Below are 12,050 nucleotides of genomic sequence, written 5' to 3'. Positions count from 1 at the left end.
TATAATTAGCTGTAATTCTTACTTTGTATGCATTGCTTTGGTTCTTTAATTTTTTTTAAAAAAATCCCAAAAATTGATAATTTAATTGAATTAAAATATCCCCTAATTTTTTTATTTTTTATTACTTATAATTTTAATATGTATGTGTCTTTTGAAAAATTTCAAGTGACACCAAACCGCCTAATTAATCTCAATAATTAGAATTTAAATTATGGTATCATTTTTATTTTTTTATATTCATTTTTGTACAGTGAAGAAGTAGTTTATCACAAAAAATTTGGTATTGAATAAATATTGAAATTATTGCTCGTAGCTTTGCAGTGTTAATAATAAGTATTTTTTTTAATTGATATTGATATTAATAAAAAATCTTATATTGAATAAATATTAAAGTAATTTTTTTTGTCGTGTCAATATATATATATATATATATATTAATTTCAGGTACAATTAAAATTGGTAATTTAAATATAGTTCAAAATTTTAATTTATTATGCAATAAATTCTTTTAATATATTTTTAAAAAAAATGATAAATCGGAAAATAAATTATTCTGCGTAATAAATTCTTCTACGTAATAAATCGGGAAATAATTTATTACGCAGAATAATTTATTTCTCAATTTATCATTTTTAAAAATATATATATATTAAATAATAATTTTTTTATGGGAATGACACGTGGCAAATCTCGCTACTTCAAGTGGCGAGATTTAAACGCCACTCCAAGTAGCGAGATTATGTCAGGATTATTTCGGGAAATATTTTCCCAAAAAAGGTATTATTTAATATATTAAAAAAGAGGATAAAATGGGAAAAAACTCCAAATTTAAGCCTATCAAATACGTATCATTATTTAATTATAGATTTACTATATTATTAGATAACAAAAGGACTAAATATGCAATTAAATAAATCACAATTAGAGATCATAAGAAGAAGTAATTAATTTTTTATTTACCTATCTTACAATCGCAAGTTGTTACAAACATGCTCTAATATATTCCCCCTCTTAGTATGAATGCATTCAATTAAAACACTCCAATTATGCTCACATCTTGAAGAAGAAGATATTTGACTAATAAATGTAATGACCAACTTTTGTAAGTTTGGAGCATCATATTAAATAATGATCTCTCCCATGTATCTATGAAAATAGTGTAAACAAGTTATCGTCCAAAAATTTTTGCTGGCTCCTTAACCATTGTAGCCTCTTCTAGTGATTTGTTCTTGCTACCTATAACATTACACTCAATGATATCTAATGCCCTGACAAAACCTCCAGTTTGTGGCAAAATTTTTCTACTTTATATTGAAAAGTGTGATCAACTAATATGTTGCAACATATATATTTTTACACAATATTTTATCCCATTTCTCTTTAATAATATCATTATAAGGCTTATACAATCTCCTTTTGTTCTTAAAACAATCTTTTTGTTTACCCAAGTGACAACACAAATGATGGGGATCAACATGCATCTCGAGTATTTTTCTCAGATATTATGACACATGAATGACCACCCAAAGTCCACCACTGGATATGAACTTTATTTGCAACAATTGAAACTTCTCTTGGAAGCTAACTTGAAAAGAGGATGACATCTTGCAAATCTAAGAGTCTTGATTTTTCAAGAAGCATGGCGACTTGCAAGTCAATGAGTCTTGTTTTTTCAAGAAACATTTATTTCATTTTAAGTTCCTAAGATTCCACTATCATAATTATTCTAATTCTTAGACACCTATTTTCTATGACAAGCTATTTCCTAGGAATCTCATTACCTATGTTTTAAATGTTTTATTTTACTTTTCTATTTTCTTTAATCTCTTAAAAATTAATGTGCAAGTCATGTGCATGCTTATGTAAGGCTATAAATATGTCATCACTTGTATTATAAAAAGGGATCTTTTGCATTATTAATTAAAAAGGAAGCATTTGTTTAAACTTGTGAATTTTGTTCCTTTCCTTGTGAGTGAGTAGTGTGGGGTTACATTCTGTCTCCCCGGAGATTGGGTGGTAAGAGACCACGACAACATCAACGTCATCATTAACACTACATGCCCACTCCTCTTTCATAGCTCACAACCACAACCTTCCTCAAGCCAAAATTCCTAAGGATCAACAATTTTGTTTGTGGCGCGATCAAGTACTCGTGTGTCTTGGTGTTTTTCTATAAGATGTAGTGTCTATGAGACTGTTAGTCAGCAGATCTATCGATTTTGTATAGGATTAAAGTTTGAACTGAGGAGAGAACTATTTTCCCATTACATTGAGTCCCTTGAACAAGCCTATAATTTAGCTCATGACTTTGAGCAAATAAATAAAGGGTCCATGGGAAAACAGTTTGGTGCCTCTTCAAATGAGCCATACTCTCTAAAGGTATAGATTTATGACAAGTCCCGACCAGTGCAATCAGGTCAAATCACCTCCCGAGGGAGCAATCCCATAGTCTAGCAATCTATGGACACGGGAAAAGCACCCATGACTGGATCCTCTCACCAGAGTTCTGGCAATGCAGTGTGTTTTAGGTGCCATAAACAAGGACACTTTGCCAAACAATGTTCCACTAGGAACTTGGCACTTGATAGGGAAGATGGTGAGGACGAGTCTGAGGAGGATCAGGTATATGTTCCTGAAGTTATACCTAGTGAGGATGAGTTGTCAAGTGAGCCAAATGAGAGTGCCCAGTTGAGTGTGATGAGACGCAATTATGATCATTCCCAAGGATCAAGAGGACTGGCGTCACACTTCTATTTTCCATACTTACATCAAGTATGGGAGTAAAAGTTGCAAGATGATCATAGATGGTAGTAGTTGTATGAATGTTGTGCCTAAATCCGCAACTGAGAAATTGGAATTGAAAGTTAAGCCACACCCACAACCATATAAGGTAGCTTGGGTTAATGCCACTACCATGCCCGCGAGCTATAGATGCTTAGTCCCCATTAAGATTGGTGATTATGAGGACGAGATTTGGTGTGATGTCCTTCTTATGGACATTGACCATATTTTATTAGAACGACCTTGGTTGTATGATTTGGATATCTCACATAATGGGTATGCCAATACTTATTCCTTTAGATGTAATGGCAAGAGAATTGTTTTGAGCCCACTAGAGCCGAAAGGTGAGAAAAAAGAAGAAGGAAAGGACCAAAACTAGTGGAAAATAATTGAATATTAGGAGTAAAAAGCAGTTTGAGCAGGAGAGTAGCGATACACAGGTAGTGTATGTGGTTGTTACTAGGGAGATTGAGGTGACCCTTCTTAAGCATGAAACACCATTGGAAGTATCACCCATACTTTTCGAGTTTAAGGATGTCATCTCTGAGCCACCCAGTGAGTTACCTCTTATGAAAGACATTCAACATGCGATTGACCTTGTTCCCAGTTCATCTCTACCTAATTTACCACATTATAGAATGAACTCGAGGGAACATGAGGAGTTGATAAAACAAGTGAATGAATTAAGAGAAAAGGGCTTTATTCAGGAGAGCATGAGTCCATGTGTCTACCCTGCTCTCCTTACTCCCAAGATATATGGCACTTGGAGGATGTGCATCGATAGTAGAGCAATCAACAAAATCACTGTCAAGTATAGGTTTCCCATACCTAGACTAGATGATATGCTTGATCAGATGGTAGGATCCAAGATTTTTTCAAAGATAGACCTTAAAAGTGGATACCATCAAATAAATATTAGACCGCGAGATAAGTGGAAAACTTCCTTCAAGATGAATGATAGGCTATATTAGTGGTTAGTCATGTTATTTGGGCTAACTAACGCACCGAGCACTTCCATGAGAGTTATGACTCAGACATTAAGGCTTTTCATTGGGCACTTCCTAGTAGTCTACTTTGATGATATATTGATCTATAGTCAGACTAGGAAAAAGCATTTTTTCCATTTGAGGAGAGTGTTTGAGGTTTTGAGGGAGCGGAAGTTGTATGCCAATTTAAAGAAGTGTACTTTCATGACTACACAAGTTATCCTCCTTGGTTTTGTTGTGTCTGAGCATGGCGTTTCTGTTGACCCTAATAAGGTCAAAGCCATTAGAGTTTGGCCTACTCCCCGAAACATACATGATGCGAGGAGTTTTCATGGGTTAGCCACATTCTACATAAGGTTCATTAGGAACTTAAGCACCATCATGGCCATTATTACAAACTGCCTTAAGAAAGGAGAATTTACATGATCGAAATCTGCGGTAAAAGCCTTTTTGGATATAAAAGATTTGATGACTAAGGCACCATTGTTGCACCTCCCATATTTCCAAAAAATTATTTGTGGTTGCATGTGACGTCTCATGTGTAGGCATTAGAGGAGTACTTAGTTAGGAGAGACACCCCATAGCCTTCTTAGTGAGAAGTTGAATGAGGCAAAACAACGGTATTCTACCTATGATAGAGAATTTTATGATGTAGTACAATCTTTGCAACACTGGAGGCACAACCTCCTTCCTCAGGAGTTTGTCCTGTACTAATACCACCAGGCCCTTAGGTATTTATATTGTGACGCCCCGATTTTTCATACCATTTTTTTTCATATACAAATAAAATATACCAATCATCTATCGGCCACGTCAACCTCTATTACCCCAATACATAACTCGACTAGAAAGTGGGTGCCAGGTACACAATCATATCCACATACACAATCTAACAGCAGAAATCATTTCATATGTATGTATACATACCACAGAGAATACACATACCAGAGTACTACCCTCCATATATACAAGTCTAATACAAAACTTCTAGGGGAATCAAACTCCCTAGCTCAAAATACTCACCCTGTCTACCTAGGGTATTGACTCCCCTCTATCTTGGAGCTCTATCACTGGGTCGATCTTGGTTTCCTGAAATATTTAAATGATTGGGTGAGACACATCTTAGTAAGAGATAATAAATTATCTACAGTGTGTGGTAGTATGAGATTCATTATATCATAACACATATTCGTTACAGTAATAATATCCTTTAAGAAAACATACCATTTCCACAACCATAACCATATAGATATACAACACAATATTTCATAAGCTTTTACTTTAATTTCCAAAACCGTACACACGCAATCCATGATTACTAGCGAAATTCCTGAGAATAGGGAAACTTACCCGCCCATACAAGTAGCTTCCCTCTGCCTTGATATCGTTTGCATCCAAACCCGATTAACTCAGGTTTGGGTATAACTGTTACTTATCATAGCACTCACCTTATTCAGTAAGTCCTTAGGCGGTGTGTTTTACTTCGCTTTAATTATTTATATTAATAACTCACGCCATTTCATTTCTTGCTTTCTTTCTCATTTCCATTCTCATTTCATTTCATTTCCATTTCCATATCTAGCTCATGAGTGTCACTAGTTATCAATACATCCATATCTGGACTCATGGCTGCCCTAAGGATATCTCTCCATGTCATGTTTCCTCCCATGAATAGGGTTGTGCGGCCCAAAGGCTGGACCTAACCGCGGCTAGACGACCCGGTTAGGTCAAATATCATTATATATTTCGTGTCTATAGTACAACTGGCCGGCCAAAAGCCTTGATCCGGACTCAGGGGGCACAACAACTCTACTATACAACTCAGTCCACTGTCACACCACACGTTTCATGAGTTCGTGTGGTTGCACTAACTCCATTAGCAACGGTACCGTGCTCAATATCACAACCCATCATTAGGGTTTCTAGATCCATCCGCCAAGGTTATCATTACTACATACTCGCAATCATTATGCGGTATTGACATTTCATCAATCACATGTCTGTATTCATATTTCAGAATTTCACATTTCAATTCTCACAACTCAGTATTCATATTGCGGAATTTTACATTGCAATATTTACATTTCATATATTCACATTTCTCATAATCATATTTCTCATATACACATTTCTTATATTCATATTGCGAAATTAACAGTGCAATATTCACATTTCTCATTTCCAAATTTCAATATCTATATTCTAGTATTCACATTACAATACTCACATTCTCATATTCTCAATTTCATATTTTCATATCAGTATTCACTTATCATTATTCTCATTGCAGTATTATCATTACAATATTCACCTTTTCAATATTCTCATATTAAATTCATATAGCAGCATTTACGTTGCAATATTTTCATTTTCCTTTTTCACATTTCAAAATCTGCGTTGCAATATTAACATTGAAGTACACATAATCAATATTCTCAACTCAGTTTTCGAAATTCAGTATTCACAACTCATTTCTTCTCATATCACCATATATATCTCATTTCACATTATGCCATATCTCTCAAAAACATATTATCATATCTCATATTTCTCAGGGTGAATCATTTAACCCAGTTTAAACATTTCTCAATATAAGTCATATGCCATACAAATTTCATCTGATATTTATATCATAGTGTTAGATTTTAGGGATAGTTGGATCCGATATCTGCTGTTGGTTGAGTTTGCATACAATAACAATCACCAGGCCAGTATTTGAATGGCACCATATGAGGCTTTGTATGGTCGTTGGTGTAGATCTCTGTTATACTGGTATGAAGTAGGCGAACGATAGATTTTGGGACTAGAACTTATTCAGCAGGCCTCTACAAAGGTCAAACTTATTAGGGAAAGGATCAAGGCAGCCCAGAGTCGGCAGAAGAGTTATGCGAATACTTGCCGACGAGAGCTAGAATTCGAAGTAGGTGATATGATATTCTTGAGGATTGCTCCAATTACGGGGGTGATGAGATATGGAAAGAAGAGCAAGTTGAGCCCTAGATACATTGGGTCGTTCAAGATTCTGAAGAGAATTAGTTCGACAGCATACAAGATATCACTACCCTCAGCGCTGTCCAGGATACACGACGTGTTCCAACGTGCCCATGTTGAGGAGGTACGTTCCAGACCCCTCACATGTGATCAGTTATGAGTCATTGGAGATTGGGGATACTCTAGCATACGAGGAGGTACTAGTTCAAATTCTAGATCGAAAAATACGGGAACTGCATACTAAGGATATACAGTTAGTGAAGGTGCTATGGCGGAATCATGCAGTTGAGGAAGCTTCCTATGAGTTAGAAATGGAAATACGCCAGAAGTACCACAGCTGTTCAGCGAGGGCTAGTGCTAGACGGGTAAGGGTATGATTGTATATAGAGAAATTAGAGTACGTTGTGTGGTTAGTTGTGTATAGTTTTAATTATGGATAGTCTTTGGGAAACTTTGTTATGATTATTGTAATTTCCCAAAGGCAGTATTGTAACTACGGTATTCCTCCACCATAAGTGAGAGTAGTTAATGAACTTGGGACGGGGCCATTGTGTGGGTGGCTACCAACTTTTCTGTAGATAGGGGTAGTGGATTAAGAATCTGATTGGTAATAGTTAACAAATTTCAAGGATGAAATTTTTATAAGGAGGGGAGAGTGTAGTGATCATTAAAAAAAAAAAATTTTAAATTATTATTAAAAAAACTAAAATTAAATTAAAATTAAAATTTTTAAAAATAAATTAAATAATTAATTAAATAAATAAATATTATTAATTAAATAATATAATATTATAATTATATATATATATATATATATATATATATATATATATTGTAATGCCCCGAACCCTTAAACCTAGGTCTGGTGCGTTATACCTGTTATAATCCTGATAATCCACAATCCATAACATACGCAGCAGAAAACATAATCATAATCTCTAAAAATATAGTTCTACAATACCAACATTCCATAATACCAGAGTTTACTATTCCTATTTATATTCCATATAAGTCATCCATCACCTACATTGCCATATATATACAATACTCCCAGAACATTTCAGTATTTTCACATTTATTCCTTACTTAACATTCTTAAAACATAAAGACATAAAACAAAAAATATATACATCCCCAAGTATTAACAAACATATAACCCTTTCTCTTTATGTTCCTCAAAAATGTTAAATACCCTTGAGCTCGCTAAGCTCGACCTCGAGGATGCCCTGAAAAAGAAATAATCATATTCGGGTGAGACACATCTCAGTAAAAGAAGAAACATACATATTAAAACAGCGTGTGACTAACATGAGGTATATAAATATCATTTTAAATACATTTGCAAATCATTATCATAACATTAAAACCATTTTCTGAACCCAAACAATCACATACAGAGATTTACCCACGAGATTACCCAAGGATTGAGGTGATTACCTGCTCATACAAGTAGCACCCCTCTGCTCTGATACTTAAGTAACCCTAATGTCACAATTAAAACATACCAGTGCACTCACCTTACTCAGTAAGCCCTCAAGTGTTAGATTAATCTCGTACTCACACAGTTCAACAATAGTTTATCGGCAAAGGCCCTAAGGATAGGGAAATCTACCCGCCCATACAAGTAGGTTCCCTCTACCCTAGTACATTATGCGGCTACTGCCACATCTGTAGCTACTAGTGCACTCGCCTTACTCAACAAGCCCTCAAGCGAAAGGTACGCCTCGCCTAATCGTAACATGTTTTACATACATACATACTTCTAATATCATAATACATCATTCTTTCTATCATTATTCAATCATACACATCTGTTCATATTCATAACTTAACTTTGCATTACATTTCAGTTTAAGTGACTCTTTCCCATTTGAATCATTCACGTTTCATATTTCATTTCATTACATTGTCATTTCATTTCATTATCTAACATTTTCATTTCATTCCTTCGTACCACAGCTGGTCTTTAGCCATCATCAGTTAGTCCACATATGCCAACAGTTAGTTCACATAGAAATGCGCTAGAATCTGCTAACATGACTGCCTTTCAGCTGTCTTACATTTACATGGTTGCATTTAACATACACAGACAACATTGTCCATATCATATTTTATTCTCAATACTTACTTAATTAGCCTGAATCTCATACATTTTACATATATTTGCATAGAGTCTTATGTCACACAATTTAACTGTAAAATTCATATACATTCCTTACAAAATAAGCCAACCCATAATTAACATTTATATACTAAAAATACATTTCATTTCTTACTTAATTCCTTAGAAAATTCCTTTCACTTTCATTCATTTACTTTCAGATATACATAACTATATAAACAATCCTAGACTCAGAAAACATAAATTTCATTGTTGGCATTTTAAACTCACATAAAATCATATATATACGTAAGTAACACATAATTCTTTTTTATTCATGAAAATCCTGATTTAATATATAAATTTCCCCCTTACCTGAATTCTCGAACTACATCGACAGGAATCCCACACAAATGCCCGCAGTGCTCACCCGGACCCTAATTCAAAAACCCTAGTTCCATTAAATTATTCCTAATTAAAATACTATTTAAATATTTCCTAGGGTCATAATTTCTAAATTAATAGTTATACCTGCAAATATAACCAATTTGCCAAATTTCTCAAATCTCACTCTCGCTTTGGAGTGGGGCTTAGAAAACCCCAATTGAAAGTTTATCGACGCCAACATGACGACAATCGCGACTAGGACCACGTGGTGGTGCCTGATCGTTGATTTAGCGGCAGATTTAAAGAAAAATTTGGAAAATGAGGAAAAGTCACTTTTCCCCAAGAGTAGTGTCTAAGTCGTTCCCACGACAAATTTGCTCCAGTAGAAATGTCGGTGGCGGAACCAGGAATCCAATGGCACCTTCTGTTTCCTAATTCGTTGCAAACCCGTCAAGAAATTGAGAGAGAGAGAGAGAGAGAGAGAGAGAGAGAGAGAGAGAGAGAGAGGCAACTGGGGCACAGGAAAAAAAATTCAGGGTGGCCCTTCTAAACGAATACCTCCTAAAGGATAACCTTCATGAGGTTTAGTTATATACAATATAATATTATATTATATTATTTTTTTTATTTTTTTATTTTTTATTTTTTTTAAAATTTTTTGGATCACTACATATATATATATATATATATTACATATCCAAAAGGATCTCAGGAGGAAGGAAGAACAGAGACAACGCCCCCTGTGTCTCCTCGTCCCCTCTCTCCCACTCTCCTCAATTTCCTCTTTGATATTTGACCGATCAGAAATCCGGAAATATTGTTGGGCTCTGCTCGCCGCCATCGACACTTCTACTGGAGCGCATCTGACATGGGAGCGGCGTAGACATATCTCCTCAGGTAAGGTCAATTCTCAAACTTACCTCAATTTTTCTTAAACTATAAGCCCAATTAACAAACGGAAACTGCCAGGAGATTCGTGGGAAGATTCTCTACAATCTAACTCGAATGAGTTTTCGAATTGGAGTTCCGGGGTACCAATCCTAAATCGGGGGTAAGTTTAATAATTTACGCTTTATTATGCTATTTAGGGTATTCAGAGCCTAGGAGAATTTTAGGGAAAGTTACTCTAAGGATTGTGATGAGTAATGTAGTGAAGTTTGAATTTTAGGGTTTCAGGGATTTTTCAAGAATCAGGTAAGGGGATTAAGTTAAGTTAGTAATTTTATGAAATTTGAATCCATTTAATTGTTAGGTTTATATAAATATATTTATTTATTTATTTATTAATTTGAGAATTTAAAGGTTATTTTGAAAACCAACCGTTCGAAATGGATTTTACAAATGTAGGATATATAGTATGGTACGATGGAAAGCTTGTTTGTTTATATGATATGTTAAATGTGGAAAATTGTGTGGCGGATGATTTAATTTGTATGGATTATTGTATATCTGGATTTGGGATTTTGAAATACTAGATTGTTTGAGAAATACTAGAACTGTTTGTGAAAAATGCAGGACTTTGATTTGACGGCCGATGGCTAGGGTTTTGTTTAAATAGCTTTGAACCAAGTTGTATTTTGTGGCCAGGGGGCCAGGTTTTGGAATAACAAGGAATATATGTGAATTAATATTTTAAATGGTATTTTCTATTATCTAAATTGCATGATATGCTTTAGGAACCATGGGGACCAGTGTATTGTCAGCACGGTACTGTTGCTAGAGATTTGTTATGTGGCCGTGTGCGCCCACACCTGTGCCAAGGGGTATAGGGTGACCTTATTTGATTTGTCTACGTGAGGTGAATGCACCCCCTGGGTGAGGGCAATCGGACCAACCGTTGGAGCTGGATAGACTCGCGGAGTATGTTAGCGGAGAGTACAGATGATTATTGTCTAAGTGGATCCCCCAAGACAATAGTTCAGCGTTCGGGCCGCACAACTCGTGCCATGGGGAAGTAAATGGCGGTGTTTTTCACAGGGAGTGTCTTTTATGCATATCTGTTAATTTATGTGAATACGGTTAATTAATAAGATAACTTCGAGGGCTTACTGAGAAATGTGAGTGCCCTGGTAGCAATAATGGTATTAGAGTAGAGGGAAGCTACTTGTATAAGCGAGTAATCTTCCCTTTTCTCGGCTAATTGTGTGTGTGAGTGTAAAATAAGAATGTTTTCATAAATGTGTTTATCTGCTTAGTGAAGTGGTTATTTTCTGTACACTAAATGCATGCTGACCACACACTAACATTAACTTAGTCTTTCCCTTACTGAGTTGTGTCTCACCCCTACTTTACAAACTGTCTTTTCAGGGAATCCTAGAAATCGGGTCTAGCAGGCTAGAAGAGCCGGGCTAGTGGTGTAAATTTTATGTAGGTAGTGTGTAGATAGAAATTTTATTTTTGTTTAGTTTTATGAGATGTAATTATGTGAAAATGGATATATTTGTGTATAAAGATAGTTAGAACTCTGGTAATGTAATTTGAGAATTTATATTTTATTTCTGCTGCGTATGTGTATTTTATATTTGATGAATAAGGTACTAGGTATATTGACATCACTAAAGTAGCACTCCAGGCCCATGTGGCAGGTCGGGGTCGTTACAGGAATAGTAGAGGGAAAGAAGACCAGTTGACTACTTTTAAGTGGTCAACCAATTGCCTTGTGTAGTTTTCATTCTCTCTTTATCATAACTTGATTTTTACATTGTTCAACTAAGTTATTATTTGTTTGGTTAAAAAATGATTATCAACATCAATCAATTAAATTAAAAGAGTAAGGAAACAACTCTTTTATAGTGGTTGGACTT

General features: G+C 35.0%; 1 protein-coding gene across 3 annotated transcripts in view; it reads left to right on the top strand.

Moving 5' to 3' along the window:
• Window positions 1–11,741, top strand: part of LOC131156518 (peptidyl-prolyl cis-trans isomerase, chloroplastic) — a 47,911-nt gene extending 36,170 nt beyond the window's left edge. For all 3 annotated transcript variants that reach the window (XM_058110269.1, XM_058110277.1, XM_058110263.1), the window contains one exon: window positions 11,554–11,741. In XM_058110269.1, the coding sequence (XP_057966252.1) occupies window positions 11,554–11,598 (45 nt within the window). In that variant the 3' untranslated portion in view covers window positions 11,599–11,741. The remainder of the gene's footprint in view (window positions 1–11,553) is intronic.
• Window positions 11,742–12,050: the final 309 nt, after the last annotated feature.

This window comes from Malania oleifera, chromosome 5 (genome assembly GCF_029873635.1).
Source record: "Malania oleifera isolate guangnan ecotype guangnan chromosome 5, ASM2987363v1, whole genome shotgun sequence".
Classification (NCBI taxonomy): Eukaryota; Viridiplantae; Streptophyta; class Magnoliopsida; order Santalales; family Ximeniaceae; genus Malania; species Malania oleifera.
The sequence above is the reverse complement of the archived record's forward strand: the minus strand, read 5'-3'. Positions and strand labels throughout refer to the sequence as shown.